We start from the raw sequence: 23,236 nt of genomic DNA, 5'->3' as shown, positions 1-23,236 counted from the left end.
GGATTAACCGCACTGAGAGGGATGAGTGAATTCCGATTGCTATCGTAACTTTAGGACTAATTTATTGACTTTTAATTGACGCTTTCGTGGTGTTTGTGGTGTAATATGTGACAAGGGGGAAGCAGGAGCTTACATCTACGGAAGGTATTGTCTTGTATACATTTAATCTAACATATTTACCTGCCTAATAATTCATAATACAACACACAACCAGGTTGTTACAGAAGCCATAGGATTCGAGTGGATTATTGCAATAGGGTATATATAAAAAATATATTTTTAAACTCATTTGTAATTTTCCACTGTTTTTAAATTCGTTTGTATGCGATGTGCATGCTGAATATGATGTTGTGCATTCTATTCTAATTGGGTCATTTTCTAAACTTTCATTAACTCAAACAACTGTGTATTTATTACATAGGCATAACTGTTGCATTTGCGCTTTGGCTGCTGTCAGATGCTTGTGTAATGTTTCAGGGATGTTTTATTCATTATCTGTATGTATACAAAATCTTCCAACGTTTCCTTATTTGGTTCACGCAATTATTTCGTTTCTTTCGAGTAACAGCATCACTTCCTGGTGCCAGGAATGAGTCAAATAATATTTATGTATAGACTTACTGTGAAACATTGCTTTGTCTGTTATCAAGCAAATGCTTAGGCCTACAAAAAAGTCACAACAGAATGGAATACATTTATAATAATGACACTCTGCATAGCATTATGTTAATGCTACTTCATAGAAGCTTCAATATCAACTCTAATTACTGAATGTCAATTGTTGTTTACATTAAGTCTTTTTGTCCAGTGATTGGTATCTGTTGGCACCTCCATGCAGCATAAACACTAATCCCTTCACTGAACCAGTTTCACAGATACAGATCAGCACTTTCCATAAGAGATGAAATGCACAATGAACAAACAATAGAACTGAATCTACCAATAACAGTGAGGAGGTCTCACCCTTATCTTTTCCCTATGCATGAGAAGGCAATGCAGGTGGTAAGAGGAGTGAGGGATTGTTATGTCACATGTGGGCAAATAAAAGGTACAGAATGCCAGCTGGGGACACCAGGTGCCTTCGTGGCCACAGCAAAGTGCCACAGTACCAGTACAAGATCAGGGAGAATTCACTTTCTCTAGGAGACACAACGTAGTTAGTCAGAACATGACCAGTCAGACATGAAGATTGCATGTGGCTTTCATTTCCATTAGAATGAGGGAGGAGGGGAAATGGGTGAGGGAAAAGAAGCTTTGACAGAAAGATGGAGTAGGGGCATCTCTTGCCAGGGATGCATTTTGTGTCTGAATAACACTATGATGTAAATGGAAGTAAGTGGAAAGCTGAGGAGTTGAAAAGGGCAGAAGAGAGAGGGAGAGGATGGAAGAGAGTGTAGTGACTGAGGAGAGAAAATAAAAGTGAAAGAGAGCATTTTGGTCAAAGCAACAAAAAAGTGTCAGGGGGCTTTTGGAAGGCAAGTGTGCAGCTGGATTATGAAGACTGAACGCTGCAGGATACAATGCTGCTGGTTTTTCCTGTCTGAAAAGAGGTGAAGAAGAATAGACAATTATCCATCACTAATGTAAGACACGATAAAGGCAAATGTGAGGGCAGATAAATGGTTCTGTATGTATGACATGTTTGATCTCAGGAGCACTCAGTGTAGTAGCGTTTACCGTGCACTCTGTAGACTTCCTTTCCTCCATTAGATTGATGGTGGGATTGCTTTGTGCAGAGACTCCATTGAGTAGGAAGAAAAGCCATAAGGCATTAAACTAGAGAGTAGGAACAAAGGGGAGAAGAGTGAGATATTCTAACTTCCGTGAGACATTTTCCATCTGCTCTGCTCAGGCATTGTAACTTTGATCCGCTTATCCACCAACACGCAGTGCTGCTCAACTCAACCCAGGTTCCCCTAAGTAGTGATACATTTCTGCAACCGTTTTAACGGCTGGTAAGATGACAGTAAGACTGACTTTGTTCTGTTTTTTGTTTTTCTATCTATTTTTCCCTCCATCTTATTCCTACTGTATCACTCCATTCTAGTCCTCTAAAGACCTCTTCCTGTTTCAAACCCCCTTCATCCTCCCTTCTTCCCCCTCTCCCTCCCCCGTGAACCGTTCCTCTCTTCAGGCTGTCTCTCTGTGACCTCTCCATCATCCATCCACCTTCTTCTCTTTTGTTCCAACCTCGTCCCCTGTAACTCCCGTATCCTGCTGTGCACACTCTCTACCAATTGTGTGTGTGCCATCTATTGTATGTCTGTGTCGGTGAGAAACCCGCCACAGCGGCGGCGCTCTCTGGGTCCCGTTTCGCCTAAACGCATCTACAGAAACCTGTCGGTCAGGCTGAGGGGCGGAGAGTCCTCTTTTTCCGGAGAGACAGACATGCCGAAACATCCATGCAAGGCCCCTCACACAGTAAGACATCCTGAGAGAAAGTGAATTATGGAATCACTTTGGGTGTTTTATCTTTGAGAATTGTCTAATATTGTTGTTCCATACTATCATCTAAAGTAACATTTTCTTCTTGCATTTTTCTGCCATGCCCATGACGATGTACCCTCTTACCCTGTATCCCTCCATGTGCCTGTTTCTAATTTCTCACTCAATCCCCCTCTACTTCCCCTGTATTAGTATAAGAACCTGTGGGAGGCAGTGGAGAATGAGGACACCCTGGCGGTGCAGAGCCTGCTATTCAGGGACAGAGTGTGTGGCGGAGGAGGAGGACGGGATAAAGATAAGAAAGAGAAGGACTGGGAAAGAGAGAGGGAGAAAGGTGTAAACAGAGTGAGTGAGCAGGGCCTGGTACCTCTGGACGTGGCTGCTCTAACCCAGAACTCCCCTCTGCTGCACGTGTTGACCAAGGCAGGAGCCAGACACAACCCCGTCTGTGAGTCTTACACAGTGACGTAGATTGAATCAGTGCAATCAAGAGATGGTCAAGTAACAGTTGTACACATTTCACACAAACAATGGTTCATCCAGTACATTAAGACATTATTATTTTGGGGTAATGACTACTAGTGAGTGATATTTTAATGTAATGTTTACAGATATAATTCCTGTCACCCTTTCCCTCTATCTTGTTCCCACACTGTGTAAACAATGCAAAACATTTTATTATCTCTCTCTCCCACTCTCTATCCTCTCTCTCTCTCTCTCTCTCTCTCCCTACCTCCCTCCCTTTCTCTCAGTGTGTCTTCCAGCGGAGTGGTTGTGCAAGCTGGATGCCCTGGTGATGTTGGCTGACAGGCAGGTGGAGGACAGGAGGGAGGAGCTACTGGGTGGAGCAGGGGCGGGGCCACATGTGCAGGCCGACATACAGAGGCAGCTCCACCTCTGGACTCTGCGGCAGCAGCTGTACTGCAGGATGAGGGAGAGCTTCCACCACACAGGTCAGAGGCTAGGGGTCAGGGGTGATGAAGGACAAGTATGATGCACGCAAGCCAGTCTCATTGATTCGTTTATGTTATGTACTTTTGGCTCCAAGTCTGTGTTTACTGTCGATGTGTCTCTCCATCTCTCTGTGTCCTCTAGACCTCCCTGGCCCACCCAGTAGCGTGTCACTGTTTGTGACTAGTGCCTCTTCCCTGTTTGTGTCCATTCGAGAGCCAACCGGTATCACCACTGGATTGATCACCCGCTACAGAGGTGGGGTTCTACTACTCCAACTCTAATCACTATTGCAATCACAACTCAGTCCTCAATATCATAGATACATCCGTGTCTCTCTTCCTGTCACCTCCTACAGTGGAATGGAGCACCTCTGCCAACTTCAAGAGTATACTTGGCTCAGCCCAGGTGATCGACACTAAGACCCCCGTCCACAGCATCACAGGACTCAAGACAGTAAGAGACACGCGAACCCGGTCACATCTCCTGAACCAGGACACCCTGAGGCTAGGAGGCACTTAACCTCAACTCTCTCAGTTACCTGCATAAATTAACAACTACAATGTAAAGTTATTTGCCCTGGTCTGCCTGTTCGTAAGGTTAAGTCATGATGATAATGTATTGGTCTCTTAGGGAATGCACTACTTTGTGAGAGTGACCGCCTACAATGTGAAGGGATGGGGCCCGGCTCAGAGCTCCAGCCCAGTCAGTGCTGCCCCCTCCAGTGAGTAAATGGAACTGCAGACAGCCAGACAAAAGAGCTTTCCGATATTCTATATTGTCATCAATGCTCTGCGTAGAAGTTGACCCTAATCACAGATCAAGAATCAGCTCCCCAAATACCAATCTCAGCCATTTGAAGAAAACAGCTGACCTTGGATCATATGACTCCACAATGAGTATCAGTGAACGCTGGTGGGCTGTGTCTCCCTCTGCAGGCTGGAGGGAGTGTATGGGAGTGAAAACTCCAAGCAGGAACAAGGAGGCTCTAGCCAGGAGACTGTTGGAGCAGACGAGAGAGCCACACTACAAGGGATACTGTATAGGTAGTGTACTTCTTGAACCATAACATAGATACAGCATCTCAGTTCTGCCTCTCATACAAAGGGAATTAATATACTATTCAAATGATTTGTGTAAGATCAACATCCTTGTACATTAATTTTTTTAATATATATTTTTTTTATATACACCTGTATAATACACGAGAAAGTAAACAGTATCAGTCACTCAAAATAATACTCTGGCTCTTTCACATGGTCCTCCATGTCTGAATGTCTCATTCCTTTGTCCTGTGGCCCATAGAGAGCTGCAAGCCCCAGAGCCCCAGTAAGCGCCTGTCTATGTCTCGCAGCCTGAAGCTGCTCTTCCAGTCAGCCACCAAGTTTGTCCGTCTCCTACAGAGGTGAGATAGCAGTGCTCCTCACCCAACAACTATGTATCTCTGCCACTAACCTCTCCCATGGTTACATTTAGAGAAAGATCCCACTCTGTCTTTGTTCCCTCAGTACATCCCCTACTCTTCAAACAAGTGTGCCTTTCTGCTCTCTCTTTATTGCACCTACCTCTCTATTCAGTTTTCTTCTGTCTTCCCTCGTTAGGATGAAACTAATCTTATTCTCTCCTCTGTTCTTCCTCTTTGTCTCATTGTTAGGGGTGTATACCTGGCAACTGTGTTCTACAGAAAGGAAAACATCTTGGTCACAGCAGATGACCAGCTCCCATTGGTGGAGATCCAGTGCTGCTCCACCTCCATCTCTCAGGACTTTCTTTGGTTTGCCAAGGTTAGCTGTCAATCTAATTGAATACTTTGGCAGGTATACCTGTATGAAATATATGTTCCAAAGTTACATGGTCTATTTTCTATCTTTCTATCCCTCTCTCTCTCTTTCTTACAGTTGTCCTGTGCGTGGCAACAGGTGCCCTGGCTCCAGCAGGCCCTCTCCTCCGCTCTCTCCTCCTCTTCATCACTACTTCAGAACAGGCACAATATCTTGCAGGCTGTAGCACAACTACAGGTGAAAAAAAGGATAATGTATACTGATAGGTCACTGTACATGACCTTCTCATCAATCAAGCACCTAGCAAAGATGAAGAGACAACATTTTCTGTGAGCTTTCTCTTTCACTGCCTGTTTCTCGTTTGCTTTCCTTTTCACTATTTCTATTAAAATATTTCATACTTTTCTCCCTCTCTCCTTCCCTGCCTCTCTCTGCAGTCCTCCCTGGGGACAGTAGACTTGGGGCAGGTGTACTATGAGCCTCTGAAGGACAGGCAGGGTAATGTCCTGCTGGTGACAGTTAAGGATTGTGCGGCCCACACAAAACCCACAGACCTCCCTCTCCACTGGGTCCCCCTGGCCTGGTTGGAGAAGATCAGGAGCAGGACCCCTCTACTCCCAGAGCCTACTGCCATGGACACCCTCACAGAGCAGCTCAAGGTGACCCTTCCTGGCTGGAACACTGTGTGCTCGTGTTTATACACAGTAGTAAGGCTTCTTATTGTGCTAATACAACAATGCCTTTCTCTGTGTCCCTCACCAGGAGAAAGTGTCCTTCCACAGACGCAGTGTCCAGTGGGCACAGCCTGGCCTGTACGTGGGCATCTTGAAGCTGTGCAGCACAGTGGAGCAGATCAGGGTTCTAGTGCCCCAGAGGCTGCCCAACCTGCTATGCCACGCCAGAATGCGCCACAATCCCCATGTGTCCCGGTAACACAGCTAACATACTACGACTGAGCTTACCACTGAGTTCAGTATGCACTACCACATACAGACTGACTTTTAAACTGTTCTGACCTGGTATAGCTGATGATGAATGGACTACGGTATAATACTTAGAATGAAGTGTGTCCTCAATGTTTGTCTAGTGTTTTTAAGGATTACTGACTGGTCAGATGAGATAATTGCTAATGATAGTTCCTTGTGATGTGTCTTGGGCTGCATTTTTCTTTTAGCGATGAATGGGCGTGGTTACAAAGCCACAACATGTTAACAGCCAATGAGGACACAGAGGGTGAGGATGAGACCTCGATGGACATCTCTGGGCTGGGGGAGTTTGTGAGGTCACTCAGGGCCGCTGTCACTCTCCTGTTGACAAAGCTCAACATCCCCCTCTACAGGGTAACCATGGTTTCACTTACTCTCCAACTCACATGCTTTTAGATCTCATTTGAATGTTATACTGTATCATGTGATACATGATACATACTCTTACCTCCTCTTGTCTTCTCTCTCTATTCTTTTCTTTTTTCTTTTTCTCTCTCTCAATGTTCTTCACCTCTTCTCCTCATCCTCTGATCATCACTTCTTTCTCCCTGCTCTCCTCTCCTACAGGCGTATCAGTACGGTGTGTACACTCGGGAGCTGCTGCAGTTTGGGGATAAGATGTCCATGCTGCTCCTACTGCCCCCTAGTGAAGACTTCAGTTCTAGCTACTGGCCCCTAGTGGGCACCAAGGAACCAGGCCTCACAATGCCACTGCAGATCTTTGAGCTGGGTATGTATTGGTGCCAGGGTTGGGTTTAAGTTTCGAGTATTTAGTGTCACACGCACAAGTACAGTAAAATGTCTTTCTTGTTTGCTCTTTCCCAACAATGCAGTAATCAATATCAGTATTAGTATAAAAAAAGTAATAAAAAGTAAAGTAGAACAAAAACACAGAAATAGAAATAAGAAGAATATGAGAACGTAAGTAAGCTATATACAGGATCAGTTCTAGGATCAGTGCCAATACCATATTTACAATGTGCAGGGATACCTGAGTGGGAGGGTTAGATATGTATAGGGGTAAGGTGACTAGGCATCGGGATATATGATAAACAGAGTAGCAGCAGTGTATTTGATGATTGTATGTGAGTGTGTGCGCGTGTGTAGAGTTAGTATGAATGTATGTGCATGTTATGTGTGTGTGTGAGCAAATGAAGTGTGTGCATGTGTGCTTGCCGTGCGGAAGTAGAGAGAACAGTCTATGGGGTGGCTGGAGTCTTTAACATTTTTCTGGGCCTTCCTTTCACACCGCCTGATTTAGAGGTCCTGGGTGGCAGGGAGCTCAACCCCAGTGATGTTCTGGGCTGTCCACACCACCCTTTGTAGTGCCATGTGGTCGACGTCGGTGCAGTTGCCATACCAAGCAGTAATGCAGCCAGTTAAGATGCTCTCAATAGTACAGTTGTAGAACGTTTTGAGGATTTCAACCTCCTGGGGGGCAAGAGGCTCTGTCGTGCCTTCTTCACGACTGTTTGTGTGTGTGTGGACCATTTGAAGTCCTTAGTGATTTGGACACCGAGGAACTTAAAGATCTCGACCTGCTACACTGCAGCCCTGTCTCGTGGCGTGCTCGCCCCCCATTTCCTGTAGTCCACGATTAGCTCCTTGGTCTTATTGACGTTGAGGGAAAGGTTAATGGACAACATAGCGAATATAAGATGTCATGCCATTTATGTTTTGGCTCAGAGTAAACGGTCAGTGGTGGTGAGCTTAGATTTTTCTCTTTATTTTCTGTCTAATCCTCCCGTCTCACAGTGCACTTCTGGACATACGAGCAAGACTTCCTGTCTCAGTACTGTCAGGTCTGGGTTCGGTTGGAGCTGGACGCCCATCTGTCCCAGCAGGCTTTGCGAGAAGCTCTGGACACGAAGGAGGTGCAGGAGGCCAGAGACCGCCTTGGTCACATCACTCAGCTCTCACAGGTAGACTACCCATAGAGAGTAATGAAATAGATATCAAAGGAGGACAGTATGTGTGTATGAGAGGGAATGAGCCCCCTTGCCTCTCTGTCCCTTTGCCCTGTTTAGAGTCTTGAGGTGGTGTGGCGTGAGGCCCGGTGGATCATGGATGTCCTGCAGTGTGTCCGCTCTAAACAGTGGGTGGGGGCGGTGCCTCTGGGCCTGGTCATGGGAGGAGACCCACCTGCCTGCCCAGACGATGAGGAGGATGACAGGCCTACCACCAGAGTCTGGCCCCAGCGCATACTCTCTCAAAATAAAATATCAGGTGACTTGTTAATGTAGTAGATGTAGTTAATTCATTATGCACTGTCTTTGATTGGAGCATTAGAGAGCAGGCAGGGGTGAGAAGAAAATTGTTTTATATTGTGATGCACTTAATTCCTTAGTTTGATATTCAGTCACTTCCTTTGTCTGTTTGATGTAACTAACTCTCCTTTCTGTTGGCCCTCTCCTCTCACTGCCTCTAGAGAGCATTACCTGTACTGTTACAGACGTTGGTGTCAGCAGTGGGATCTCTGAGCCAATATGTATCCCGGGGGTCCATGAAAAGGCTGTGGGTTTAATTGAGGGGGCTAGCAAAGGGGGGTACCCCGTGGACCTCAGTGCCCAACAGCCTGTTGTGGCGTTCAACAGCCTGGACCAGTCAGGAGTTGGGTTCGACAGTGTGGCCCAATCAGAAGTGGTATATCATAACATTATGGCCCAATCAGAAGTGGCAGATCATGACATTGTGAACCTGCCAGCTGCCTACAGTGGAGAACTGGAGTATCCTCACAGTTTTGTCAGTGATGTGATCCCGCCTCTACCAGAGCTGGACATCATCTTCCCCACACTGAGTCTGATAGATGAAGAGAGGGAGGAGGACCCTGTACCTGGGAGGATGGATATGTTTGACAGTTTAAGTCTTGGAGTCGGTGAAAGCGAGGCTTTCTTTGGACTAAACTCTGACTTGAAGAGTGGACCTAAGGGTTGCTCCCTCTCTGATGTGCATCATGATACGAACTCACTGACAGCAGGCCTTAGTTTAGGAGACAGAACCTGTGCAGATACACTGTTCTCAGGTCATTTAGACAGGCTGGCCACATCTGCCCCTCTTCCCATTGTGAGGACCACACCTGCCCAGAGCTGGGATTTACCTACAGAGGACACTATGGTACATGCTGGCAACAGGGGGGGCAGCATGCCAGCCAGGAGCCAGGTTAAGTGGGTGAACTCCTCTAACCAGGCATCCTGATGTATCCAGATATTATTAGAACTGAACGTTACACCGAAATACATTGTACTTACTCATCGTGCCTCTCGAAGAATTTGACAACCAATTCTCAACAAATTCTTAATATGCTTTTAGTGCCTTTAACTAACAAACGGTGGGATATTGTGTGGCAAACGGTGGGATATTCATTTGTTGTTTTCTCATCACATTATCTGACTCTCTGTAGTTGTTCCAGTGGTGATATAAAGGGCCTGTCTCCAAGAGGCCCGGTAGACATGTTCTGTGCTTCTGTACGCGAGAAGTCTCCCTGTTGCAACTTGTATTAAACTGAATTGATGTATGATTGTCTATATCCACAAATGCTATTCTCTTTTGTTCAATGTAAAATACCCTTCACCGTATTGCACTCTATTAACCTGTTGCACTTGTGTCCTTTGAACACACAACTAGCTAGTCTACAGTAAAATCAGTTGAATGGTTTATCTTTATGAAATGACCAAATCAAAATATGTTCAGCTGTATTTGTGTTGTTCCACATTTTATTTCTAAGAAAAAAGTTTGTTGTATTTTTTTTTTTACATGATCCTTTTCAGAAACGGGTGTGTATTTGAGAAGGTTACACACACTGGGTATTAAGGTGAGGATATGTGTGAGGATATCAATTCAAAATGCCAATATTACAGGTCCAATGCAGTTTTTTCTATCTCAATATCAAATCATTTCTGGGTAACAATTAAGTACCTTACTTAGATTTTTTTCTAATTAAAATAGTCAAAAAATAATCCCCAACCGCAGGACTATACACTGAGTGCACAAAACATTAAGAACACCTGCTCTTTCCATGACATGCTGACCAGCTGAATCCAGGTGAAGCTATGATCCATTATTGAGGTCATTTGTTAAATCCACTTCAATCAGTGTAGATGAAGGGGAGGAGACAGGTTACAAAATGATTTTTAAGCCTTGAGACAATTGAGACATGAATTGTGTATTTGTGCCATTCAGAGGGGAATGGGAAATAAAAAAAATGTAAGGGCCTTTGAACTGGGTAGGGTAATAGGTGCCAGGCCACCAGTTTGTGTCAAGAACTGCAACCCTGCTGGTTTTTGACGCTCAGCAGTTTCCCTTGTGTATCAAGAATGGTCCACCACCCAAAGGACATCCAGCCAACTGAAACACAACTGTGGGAAGCATTGGAGACAACATAGGCCAGCATCCCGGGAGAAGGCCTTCAACCCCTTGTAGAGTCCATGCCCCGATGAATTGAGGCTGTTCTGGGGTAGGCCAACAGTTCCCTTGAAGTGCCATAGGCCTATTTGAAGTCCCCATCTTGTGACTGTCGAATTTGTATAGAGCCTCACAATCATCACACATAACATAGCCGGCACTGCTATCATCCTCTTTTACCACTTCACCAAATCTTTACAAACGGTTACATTTCTGGCCCTCCCTTCTCTTTATTTTCAACTCTCCATTTCACAGCTTTTCTTTTGTTGAATTAAACTGACATTGTCCCTTTTGCCTCCATGGATCGACTTTAAAATGTGCTGCCTGTTCCCAAAAGCATTTGGCGATTGGCGTGTAAGGATATTGGGCGCGTGTACTGTTAGGCCCTAAAAATTCAATGTAGCCTATAGATATAAATAGCAATATAATTATACATTTATGGATTTTTTAAGGTACTGTTTTCTCTTTATTCAAATCGACTAAATCTGCCCGCCCTACATATATAACCTCGGGGACCGCGGGTTATGAGTCAACCACAGGAGGGTGGTGGAACTTTAATCGAGGAGGGCGGGCTCTGGGTAATGGCTGGAGAGGAATAGTTGAAAGGGTATCAAACACATGGTTTATATGTATTTGATGCGATTCCATTTGTTCCGTTATTATGAGCCATCCTCCCATCAGCAGCCCCCACTGGAGTCAACCCGCGAAGTACTAGTATGCTTATTTTCAGTTTGGCAGAGAGCAATTATTTATGACATGTTTATAACCTTAACATCAACACAAAAACAGTTATGTCACTGATCTTACCTTGTGCTTTGGAGTGGGTGAGCTTCCTGTTTAAAGCTTGCTCTGCACCCCACTATGATCTCACATAAATTAAGCGATGTGATTTTGGTTTGTCTGCAAGTGTCTAGTAATAATAGTTTTGTCAGACCAAGAAATAAACACGTCAGGACAAAGCTGTCCCAGTTTATATGACGTCCCACACTTTCCGAATTCACCCTATATGCGAATATCAAAATGTAAGCATAAACGGCAAGTTGACAGTGTAGGATCAAAGAACTGACCACAGGTAGGTTTACAGTGCCAGTTAGTCAGCGCAGACTGTCTGGTCGCGTGTGCGCATTATCACAATGACATCATGGTCTGACTCTGCAGCATTGCATCGTAGATAGGGCATGTAAACGGGTGAAAAGAAAAAGGACATGGATACAAATATATTTAATTTCTCAATAAAAAATACTATCGTACGAATAAGGAAGCGCTGGTAATATACGCAAGTAACGCAACCGAAGACAGGACCCTCTTATTCCAGTGCATATTAAGGTATTCCACGGATAATCCATAGTTCCGCCGTGTTCGCCATGGCTAACTCATGTGGGACAGTGGAGATGGCGTCATTGGAATGTGCTGCCTCGAATCTGGGTGAGAGACTATTGAAACAATAATAGCCTACTGTTGTTGTTGCTAGCAGGTAGATTTTCCATTGCGCATCAAAAAAGATGGCATTTGTATAGCTTTTTTTTTTTTTACAGCTTCCACGGAAAATGAACAGCATCACTCAGAAATCTGTAATGTAGGCTAACTACATTTCTCAGCCCCCAACCATTATAAATATAATCGACCTGCATATTATATAGGTGATCATATGAAAACAGAAGGCCTATGTCAGATAGTAATTTCAAGGTAGGTTACACTTTTAGATTGGTTAGGTCAGTATAAATGACTGTAATTTGTGTCACAGCATGTGAAGCATCACCGGAGCCTGACAGTGGGGCGCTGAGGATGGTACTGGTGGGGAAGACAGGCGCAGGAAGAAGCTCTTCTGGTAACACCATCCTAGGGAGGCAGGCATTCCGGGTGGACATCTCTTCATGTTCTGTAACTGGTCAGTGTGACAGACAGAGTGGAACTGTGGCTGGGAGGAACCTCACTGTGGTCGACACCCCAGGGTTCTTCGACACACGCCTCTCCCCTCAGGAGGTGACGGCTGAGGCAGGACGCTGTGTGGTGCTGTCCGCCCCTGGCCCCCACTCCTTCCTGGTGACCCTTCAGCCTGGCAGATTCACTCAGGAGGAGCGGGATGCCCTGGAGTGGGTTAAGGCCACTTTTGGACCAGGAGCCCTCAGATACACAGTAGTACTGTTCACCTGGGGTGACCAGCTTCAGGGAAAAAGCATGGAAGACTTCCTGAAGGAGAGCCAGGAGCTCCAGGAGTTTGTGAGTAAATGTCAGGGGGGCTACCATGTCTTCAACAACAGCAACAAGATAACAGACTGCACTCAGGTCACAGAGCTCCTGGAGAAGATAGACAAGATGGTGGCGCAGAACGGAGGTGGCTGTTACACCAACCTGATGTACCATGAGGCAGAGAGAGCCATCAGAGAAGTGCAGGAAGGAATTCTGGGAGAGAGTAGGATGACTCCATTGAAGCAGGAGGAGGATGGGGTGAAGACAGGGCCAGAGACTCAGGGACCGGAGGCAGAGAGAATGAGAAGGAGGGAAGAGGAGGAGAGGAGAAGAGAGGAAGAGGCAGCCAGAAAGAAGGCAGAGAAGTTGTTCTGGTGTGAGCTGGTGTCTGCCCTGGGGAAGGGGGCGGCAGAGGGAGCTGGAGTAACAAGCAAAGGGAAAGGGAAAGCAGTGAAAAAGGTTAAGGCGATAGAGAGGGCAGCAGCTTTGGCTACCACACCGCTGTCAATCACATCAGCTGCCAAAGTGGTGGGAGGAGCTGTGAGAGAGGGAAGTAAAGTGCTTTACAAACACCGCAAAACTCTCCTACACTGACAGGGACTTTTAATATCCACTATTATTCACTGTATGGTGCTGGGTTATCAGGTAGAAGATGAGGGTCTTAAATAACCCGTATATTTTGTTCTGTCTCTGAAGTGCAAATTAGTTTCACACACTTATTTATCACTCAACTGTGTTCCCTAAAAAATCATCACAATGACTTCATAAGGCAGGCTTGCTAAAGAGCGCCGATGCACTTTCTTCCATTGACAGTCATAGTTGATGAAGCTATTAATGCACTAACTCACGGAGGTAAATGATCAGAAAGTGAATAAGAGTTAATAGAAGACAAAATGCAGTGTAATACCACTGTAATGGAACTGCCACCATCATCCTTAGTAGAAGCCCAGCCCTGACAGTTGAGGAAGTCATTCTATTTGACCAGGTTGCCATAGTGCCATGGGAGTAAACAGGCATTCATTATTGAATACTCAATAGAAAAGTAAGTGTGCTGTGAATTTTTGAATGGTGTGAATCACTTGTGTGTGTGGTTTTGAGTGGTGTGAATCACTTGTGTGTGTGGTTTTGAGTGGTGTGAATCACTTGTGTGTGTGTGGTTTTGAGTGGTGTGAATCAATTGTGTGTGTGGTTTTGAGTGGTGTGAATCACTTGTGTGTGTGGTTTTGAGTGGTGTGAATCACTTGTGTGTGTGTGGTTTTGAGTGGTGTGAATCAATTGTGTGTGTGGTTTTGAGTGGTGTGAATCACTTGGGTGTGTGTGGTTTTGAGTGGTGTGAATCAATTGTGTGTGTGGTTTTGAGTGGTGTGAATCAATTGTGTGTGTGGTTTTGAGTGGTGTGAATCACTTGTGTGTGTGGTTTTGAGTGGTGTGAATCACTTGTGTGTGTGTGGTTTTGAGTGGTGTGAATCAATTGTGTGTGTAGTTTTGAGTGGTGTGAATCAATTGTGTGTGTGGTTTTGAGTGGTGTGAATCACTTGTGTGTGTGGTTTTGAGTGGTGTGAATCACTTGTGTGTGTGTGGTTTTGAGTGGTGTGAATCAATTGTGTGTGTGGTTTTGAGTGGTGTGAATCACTTGTGTGTGTGTAGTTTTGAGTGGTGTGAATCACTTGTGTGTGTGTGGTTTTGAGTGGTGTGAATCACTTGTGTGTGTGTGGTTTTGAGTGGTGTGAATCAATTGTGTGTGTGGTTTTGAGTGGTGTAAATCACTTGTGTGTGTGTAGTTTTGAGTGGTGTGAATCACTTGTGTGTGTGTAGTTTTGAGTGGTGTGAATCACTTGTGTGTGTGTGGTTTTGAGTGGTGTGAATCACTTGTGTGTGTGTGGTTTTGAGTGGTGTGAATCAATTGTGTGTGTGGTTTTGAGTGGTGTAAATCACTTGTGTGTGTGTAGTTTTGAGTGGTGTGAATCACTTGTGTGTGTGTGGTTTTGAGTGGTGTGAATCAATTGTGTGTGTGGTTTTGAGTGGTGTGAATCACTTGTGTGTGTGTAGTTTTGAGTGGTGTGAATCACTTGTGTGTGTGTGATTTTGAGTGGTGTGAATCACTTGTGTGTGTGTGATTTTGAGTGGTGTGAATCACTTGTGTGTGTGTGGTCTTGAGTGGTGTGAATCACTTGTGTGTGTGAGGTTTTGAGTGGTGTGAATCACTTGTGTGTGTGTGGTTTTGAGTGGTGTGGATCGCTAGTGTGAGTATGCAGGAGTAAACATCCTGGTGTGATGAAACAATTGAAAGTAATCAACACGAAGAACCTGATGAACCAGTAAAGATACATTTTACTGACCTGATTTACAAATGATGAAGGTTCTTTGTATTAAAATGTTGATCATTACAACATGGGCACCACAGTTGTAAAAGTTTGGCACACATATACAAATTTAGTAGTACCAAGATACTTAGTGTAAGTAACTTTCCATTTTGTTGAAGCATTAATCTGCCTTCGCCATTGTAATCCTGGTCTGAAAATGTTGTCAATTAATGTTGAGATATGAATAAACTCTACTTAGTGAGAAATAACTCATCAAATACAAAATATATTTAGATTGAACTGTGACATCACACAAATGTGTATTAGTTTTGCTTAATGAAATGCATTAATATTAAAGGAATGGAAATGACTGGTAAAATCAAAGTACAGAACGTATTTAAGAAGAACCTTGGTTCAGTCAAGAAGTGAACGGATATAAGAGATACATACATGACAGTGCGTTCTGTATGGCATCTCCATGGACTTATTATCATAAAGGGAAGAACATAGCACAACTCTTGACAAGGATGGCAAATATCACCCATAGCAGCCTAAATACAAGACTCCCAATGAACTCTGCTTGACAAGGATGGCAAATATCGCCCATAGCAGCCTAAATACAAGACTCCCAATGAACTCTGCTTGGTGAAACAATGTAAGCCTTGAAGGTTGGTCACTGTTATATGTAGAAATTGTGAAAAGACAGGAAAGCAGAACAAATGTCTCACATATATACAATGTTTACACCATTCTGATGTAATACGACATTCAAATATGCCATTTACTAGAAAAGGAAAAATAAGGCACAAACTCCATTGGACTAATTCAAGCGGGACCATATCTGCCTCCATGAAAAAAAAGTATAATAAAAAAAATAAATCCCACAGTATTCAATTTACTCAATTCCCATTAACATTCAGTTCCACACACTCATGCACAAAAACATAGGACAATCGTTCTTTGGTCATTTTAGTCTAGGGAAAAGCACACCAACAAACACACCAGGTACCAACAACACGACGGTTGCCCTCTGGGTACAGTATATACCCCCCAGGGTATACAGGGGGTACTGTGACACTGCAGACTATAGTCCATTACTAAGTATGATTGGAGGGCAGAGGTGCTTTCAGTTACTGAACTGCTCAACTGTCGCTTAAAACAGCACTGACTCTCTTTAGATGGGCATGGGCAGAGACATCTTTCCACTTCCTCTGAGCACTGGAGAGGGACAAAGGCAAAGAGGGAAAGGTACATGGGATGAAATATGTACTAGAAATACAATACAAAGTCAACATCCCTCCCTGGCTCATACTTACCCCTAGTAACGTAAAGGTAGAAGAAGTCACAGTAGAAAATCGTCTGCACCACACCGGACACCACAGCAATCTGGTCAAAGAAGCCCTCGGTGTGGTAGCGCCACACCCAGTTGGCCAGGTAGAGGGCTCGGTAGAGACCCAGGAAGAACAGGTAGTGGGTGGTGATGGACTCTGCCTCGCCGGTCTTGGTGATCATGAAGAGCTGGGGCAAGATGGCCACTGACTCCAGGTAGATGGAGAAGGTCCACAGGATCTGTGCACCAAAGATATGCATTCAATCAAGTATGAGGTCTGACATGCTCATGTACAAACACATCAAGTATGATGTCTGACATGCTCATGTACCAACACATCAAGTATGATGTCTGACATGCTCATGTACAAACACATCAAGTATGAGGTCTGACATGCTCATGTACCAACACATCAAGTATGATGTCTGACATGCTCATGTACAAACACATCAAGTATGAGGTCTGACATGCTCATGTACCAACACATCAAGTATGAGGTCTGACATGCTCATGTACAAACACATCAAGTATGATGTGCTATTAAACCATCTCCTCATGCTTAGGGTCATGTATAAAAATGCCCAGTTGGCCATTATTTTGGCAATCATGCCTAGAGGAGCTCTCAATGATTTGAGTAGAGGCTTCCCAAAGGTGGGATTAAAGGGTGTGTGTGTGTGTCTCAGTCACCAGATCTCAACACAATTGAACACTTATGAGAGATTCTGAAGCGGCGCCTGAGAAACATTTTCCACCACCATCGACAAAACACCAAATGGAAGAAATTCTTGTGGGAGAATGGCGTCGCTCCAATAGAGTTCTAGACACTTGTAGAATCTATGCCAAGGCGCATTTAACAGTTCTGGCAGCTGGTGGTGGCCCAACGCCCTGTTAAGACACTAAGTTGGTGTCTTCTCTATTTTGGCAGTTACCTGTATGTTCAGTAAGTATTGAACCTGGCACATTTACCTCCAGGGGGGCAAATGCATAGTTTTCCAGGAAGGAAAGCCCAGCCACAGGCACAAGCAGGAACTCAACACGGAATGAGTCACTCTCTGAGTCGAAGGTGCTCCTGAAGCGCATGTAGATCAGGTACACAGTGGCATATGCCAAAGCCAGGAACACCACCTGAGCACACAAGACAGCAGGAAGGAGTTTAGGTTAGAACACAAATCATTGATTGGCTGGCTTCTTTGTAGGATACTATTGTCTACCTCACCTTCATAACTGTGTTGTAGATGGAGATTACGCTCGTGAACAGGTCCAAGTATCTTGTAGTGAAGACTAATGCAAAAAGCACCTGAGACTTCCCAGAAATACCTGCAGAAACACACAACAGTCATTAATCTCACGTATGGGGCAGCAGGTAGCCTAGTGGTTAGAGCGTTGAGCCAGTAACTGAAAGGCTGCTAGATGGCAAGGTCAAAAATCTGTTGTTCTGCCCCTGAACAAGGCAGTTAACCCACTGTTCCTAGGCTGTCAATGTAAATAAGAAGTTGTTCTTAATTGACTTGCCTAGTTAAATAAAATTAAATAAAAAAATATGCAACAATTTCATTTCATGACCTGGGAATGGCAAAACATCATCAATGCGGATATCTGAGGTAGAAAGCTGTGACGACCCTCCCACTCTGTCTGCCGTATTCTCGCTTTGTTCTTGTTTCCTTATTAGGATGCCGGTGGGCGGAGTTGGGAGGGTCGTCATCTACATGGGAAACACCTGGGCCCGGTGTGTCCCAGGATAAATACACCACTTCCCCATTCATGGAGGAGACTCTCCCCATGCAGACAACTGTATAGATTTTTGTTGTGTATCTTGGTGGCTTTTGGTTGTTTACTTTGGCACCTTTCAACACCCTGCATTATCACATTCATGCATGCAAAACACTCACTTACACTACTGATTACTGATTACACACACCATTGTATATTGTACTTAGTTTACTTTATTTAATAAATATATGTTTTGTTACTCTTTATCTCCACGTTGTCTCCCTTTTGTTACGGGCTTTGAGCCGGTTCGCGACAAAAGCAGACCAGGGTGCGACCACCAAAGCAAATATGGTTAGACTGAACTCTTTGCCACGTAACATTCTTGTGCGTCGAAGTGGACTAGTCAAATTGATTTACTCTCTAACCACAACATATTGCAATGTAATGTAACCAATTATAACCGAGGAGCGTTGTTACATTGTTGCAACAAAGTAACAGATGAACTGTTGAGTGCTCCACGAGTTTTACATGATGTGAGCGTTGCAGACCAGTACTAGGAGTGTGAGGTCAACTTCCCAATTGAGATGGACATATGGATTCCTTTTCACTGTGTCAGCTTGCCTGGCTACAACGGATGTTAGTTTCTTCTGAGAAATGAATTATGCCTATTTAGCGAACAAGAACAAAGAGCAGCGGGAGAATTCAGTTTGAGTCGTCAGGCAATGTGTCCCCAAGTTTGTTAAACAGATTTTAGGCCAATGAATGAGCAAGTCAATAAATCATTAACAGCAAGACTTCCCTGTAAACAACTGAATATCAAAATTATCCCACTGTCAACATACCGGCACAGGATTTGGACCTCCGTATCTTCATAAATAGAATGATGATAGCAACGAGATGTGACACGTCACCGGCTAGACGGAAGATATTCATAGTGCTGTTTTGGTATTCCAAAAAGAAAGAGTCGAAATATTGGTACAAATCTGTAAGAATGAGGCCTCCAAGTAGTCTTCAGGCAAAGTCAAAACAATAACGTATGTAAAATGAGACTCCCCTAAAAAAAATAACTCCAATGTTCCCAAATGTTATGTCCTCTTGTTCTTTGGAAATCACTATAAATGCTCATAAACGTTCATTATAGATATTCTGCATAGGGATTCCTCTGCAGCACTTTCCGCAAAGGGCTGGGAAAGTTGGTCAGACCTGTAGCGGTGACGTGGCTGCCAGTTTCTGCAAAATCCGTATTGCCTCTGGCGCTCAAATTACAGCCAGACGGGGGCGTGAAAGCCTGAGCATGTCACTGAAGTGGGCTGTCATTAAGACATAGTGCGTATATGACCTTCTTCAACAGCAGATGGAGACAAATAGCAGTAAGTAAACAGTTCATTTTACAGGACTATCTCTCGATATAAAACGACATTATTATGTAGTATTGGTTGTGGCCAATAACTCCATCATTATCCATACCCATAGACTCATGATTGTAGGCCTAAATGCTTGGGAAATTCATGTTTACATCAGGTACTCCGTCTGCTTCAATGGAAATAGTTCATTCAATGAAAGTAGTTCATACATTAAAGTGTTGGCTGCAGTTACCATTATGTTTTTGGCTTAATAGTCTTGTTCACCAGTTAAGAAGAAGCCTGGCATATAGTTTAGCCTACTGTGTCCTAACTAGGGTTGCAAAGGGTCGGAAACCGGGTCAATTTCAGGAATTTTTCCCAAAATTTTCCATGAGAAGTTACACCTGGGAATTTTGCTTAAATTCATCAAGAAAGTTAGCTTATAACAGTGAACCTTTTTTGTGGGATATACAAAAGGCAATTCTAGGTCTTGTGTCATATTTTGGTTCAACTATCCCCAATTCAATGGAATTGCAACCCTCTGCATGCACAGTGCATTATTCCATCACGTGCAGTGTATTCTTCCATCACATGTACAGCTGATTCTCAAGATCTTGCACACTAATGAGATGCTATTGAGCCCACACAACTACACTGTCTGAGCCAAGGACTACATCATTGCAATAATGGGTAGGGTGAATATATTTTATGACATACATTATTTTTTGTTAACTAGTAAGTAGTAACCTACAGCAAAGTGTGTTTAAATCATGTTTAACTTGTTAACAATTTTTGCTAGTTATTTTTTTCTTCCATGTGGGTTTTAGCTTGCTAACTGAGGAGTTTTATTTCACCTGTTTCCATACATGTTTCATTTTAAAACATTTATCTTAAAAAGGAGTTGTTTAATCTAACTGATTTTCTAATCTTTACAGGAAAATGCCACGGGCACTATCTGATGTGTGGAGACATTTCACTGCAGCTAATGTAGAAGGGAAAGTTGTGTACATTTGCAAATACTGTGCCAAATCATATGTGAAGAATGCAACAAAGATGCAGAATAATCTGGCCAAGTGCATAAAGTTCCCTCAGCGCTCACAACAAGCAACCTCTGACAAAAGTCCCTCTACTTCTATTCGAGGTGAAAATTGTGAATCAGACACCTTATCGATAGCAACAGCTCATGGTCCTCCTGGAATCCAAAGTTTTTTTGACTCAATGGAGGAACGTGTCAGAGAACTGCTGATGAATGTCTTGTTCGAGCTGTGTACACAACTGGTTCACCTCTGATGCTCACAGGCAATGTGTATTGGAAGAGATTTCTGAATGTTCTTCGCCCAGCATACACCCCTCCAACCAGACATGCTTTATCTACTCATTTGCAGGATGCAGAGTTCAACAGAGTTCAAGTGAAGGTCAAGCAAATCAAAGATAAAGCAGACTGTATTGCAATCATCTCTGATGGGTGGTCGAATGTTCTTGGGCAAGGAATAATTAACTACATCATCTCCACCCCTCAACCAGTATTCTACAAGAGCACAGACACAAGGGACAAGAGACACACCGGTTTCTACATTGCAGATGAGCTGAAGGCAGTCATCAATGACCTTAGACAACAGAAGGTATTTGCACTGGTGACAGACAATGCTGCGAACATGAAGGCTGCTTGGTCTAAAGTGGAGGAGTCCTACCCTCACATCACACCCATTGCCCGTGCTGCTCATGCATTGAATCTGTTCCTCAAGGACATCATGGCACTGAAAACAATGATACACTCTACAAGAGAGCCAAGGAAATGGTTAGGTATGTGAAGAGTCATCAAGTTATAGCAGCAATCTACCTCACCAAGCGAAGTGAGAAGAATAAGAGCACCACATTGAAGCTGCCGAGCAACACCAGTTGGGGTGGTGTTGTCATCATGTTTGATAGTCTCCTGGAGGGGAAGGAGTCTCCAAGAAATGGCCATATCACAGTCTGCCGATACGGAGAGCCCCATCAAGAGGATCCTCCAGGATGATGTATTTTGGGAGAGAGTGGTAAGCAGTCTGAAACTCCTGAAACCTATAGCATTAGCCATTGCACGGATTGAGGGAGACATTGCCATCCTGTCTGATGTTCAGACTCTGCTTGCAGATGTATGAGAAGAAATCCGTATTGCCCTGCCCACTTCACTGTTTCTCCAAGCAGAGGAAACTGCAGTTCTGAAATACATCAAAAAGTGTGAAGACTTCTGCCTGAAGCCCATACACGCCGCAGCGTACATGTTGGACCCCAAGTATGCTGGCAAGAGCATCCTGTCTGGTGCAGAGATCAACAAGGCCTATGGTGTCATCACTACCGTGTCTCGCCACCTTGGCCTGATGAGGGCAAGGTTCTTGGCAGTCTGGTGAAGTACACTTCCAAGCAAGGGCTTTGGGATGGAGATGCAATATGGCAGTCATGACAACATATCTCATCAGCCACCTGGTGGAAGGGACTTTGTGGGTCTGAGGCGCTTTCCCCTGTTGCCTCTACCATCCTCCAAATCCTATTAATATCAGCCGTCTCAGAGCGCAACTGGTCCTTGTTTGGGAACACACACACCAAAGCACACAACAGGCTGACCAATACAAGGGTTGAAAAATGGATGGCCATCTGGGCAAATTTGAGGCTTTTTGAGCCTGACAATGAGCCATCCTCACTCAACAAGGTTGGAAAGTCACAGTGAAGATGAGGCCTCAGAGTCTGATGTTCAAGAGGTGGACATTGAGGATGTTTAGGGAGAAGACATGGAAGCCTGAGAAGAAGACAACCAAAGCTTTAGTTTCTAGACTATCAATCTTGAAAACGTTTTTGGGAGATGCGATGGATCATTGGGGATCCTTCAATATTCCCTTTCTTTTGTTGTTCAGTGAAATCATCCCATGTGCAGAGTCAACTCATTTAATTTAAGTTCAATTCGTAACAATTGTTTTTCTTCTATTGGAAGGATTTAATCATTAGCAATTATGTCTACTTATGATGAGGTAAAAGATTTATGTTTCTGTCTCCGTATGATATGGTAAATATATCCAATGCAAAAAACATCTACATTTAAATGGTATCAATATTAATTAGCATATATTTCCATTAATTTCCCTACATTCCTGTTGATTCCCGTTAATTCCCACGGAAGTTTCCACCTCTGAATATTTCCCAAAATGTGCAACCCTAGTCCTAACCCATGCCACATACACTAAAAGTATGTGGACACCTCTTCAAATAAGTGGATTCAGCTATTTCAGCGACAAATCAAATCACATTTTTGGATTCGGCTATTTCAGCTACACCCGTTGCTGACAGGTGTATAAAGTCAAGCACACAACCATGCAAAGTCCATTGACAGATATTGGCAGTAGAATGGCCTTACTGAAGAGCTCAGTGACTTTCAACGTGGCACCATCATAGTAAGCCACCATTCCAACAAGTCAGTTTGTTACATTTCTGCCCTGCTAGAGCTGCCCCGGTCAACTGTAAGTGCTGTTATTGTGAAGTGGAAACTTCTAGGAGCAGAACGTGACCGCCAAGTGCTGGATCACGTAGTATGTAAAAATTGTCCGTCCTTGCAACACTCACTACCGAGTTCCAAACTAGGAGCTCAATGAAATGGGTTTCCATGGTTGAACAGCCGCACACAAGTCTAATATTATCACAGCAATGCAGAGCGTCGGCTGGAGTGGTGTAAAGCTCAGCGCCATTGGACTCTGGAGCAATGGATATTGCATGGAGTGATGAATCACACTTCACTATCTGGCAGTCCGACGGACAAATCTGGGTT

General features: G+C 44.1%; 3 protein-coding genes across 3 annotated transcripts; 2 read left to right on the top strand and 1 right to left on the bottom strand.

Annotated features, from left to right (window-relative positions):
- Positions 1-27: 27 nt before the first annotated feature.
- Positions 28-9,801, top strand: LOC139423967 (ankyrin repeat and fibronectin type-III domain-containing protein 1-like). The gene is made up of 18 exons (XM_071175631.1): positions 28-144; positions 2,048-2,421; positions 2,638-2,893; positions 3,198-3,398; positions 3,541-3,654; positions 3,755-3,852; positions 4,030-4,120; positions 4,335-4,442; positions 4,702-4,801; positions 5,051-5,180; positions 5,295-5,414; positions 5,615-5,836; positions 5,940-6,106; positions 6,352-6,517; positions 6,731-6,893; positions 7,919-8,085; positions 8,191-8,389; positions 8,592-9,801. Exons 2-18 carry the CDS (start codon positions 2,260-2,262, stop codon positions 9,356-9,358), a joined length of 3,231 nt encoding a protein of 1,076 aa, XP_071031732.1. The 5' UTR covers positions 28-144; positions 2,048-2,259; the 3' UTR covers positions 9,359-9,801.
- Positions 9,802-11,716: 1,915 nt separating this feature from the next.
- LOC139364845 (GTPase IMAP family member 7-like) lies at positions 11,717-13,883 on the top strand. The gene is made up of 2 exons (XM_071101984.1): positions 11,717-11,989; positions 12,309-13,883. The coding sequence occupies exons 1-2, from the start codon at positions 11,929-11,931 to the stop codon at positions 13,346-13,348; spliced, it is 1,101 nt and encodes a 366-aa protein (XP_070958085.1). The 5' UTR covers positions 11,717-11,928; the 3' UTR covers positions 13,349-13,883.
- Positions 13,884-15,067: 1,184 nt separating this feature from the next.
- On the bottom strand, positions 15,068-19,349 carry LOC139364844 (ER lumen protein-retaining receptor 3-like). Its single transcript, XM_071101983.1, has 5 exons — positions 18,940-19,349; positions 17,604-17,704; positions 17,354-17,512; positions 16,374-16,626; positions 15,068-16,275 (listed from the first exon to the last, which is right to left on the bottom strand). The coding sequence occupies exons 1-5, from the start codon at positions 19,028-19,030 to the stop codon at positions 16,232-16,234; spliced, it is 648 nt and encodes a 215-aa protein (XP_070958084.1). The 5' UTR covers positions 19,031-19,349; the 3' UTR covers positions 15,068-16,231.
- Between the last annotated feature and the right edge of the window lie 3,887 nt (positions 19,350-23,236).

The sequence above is a fragment of the Oncorhynchus clarkii genome, chromosome 13 (genome assembly GCF_045791955.1).
Source record: "Oncorhynchus clarkii lewisi isolate Uvic-CL-2024 chromosome 13, UVic_Ocla_1.0, whole genome shotgun sequence".
In the NCBI taxonomy this organism is placed as follows: domain Eukaryota; kingdom Metazoa; phylum Chordata; class Actinopteri; order Salmoniformes; family Salmonidae; genus Oncorhynchus; species Oncorhynchus clarkii.
This window is presented reverse-complemented; position numbering and strand designations above follow the sequence as displayed.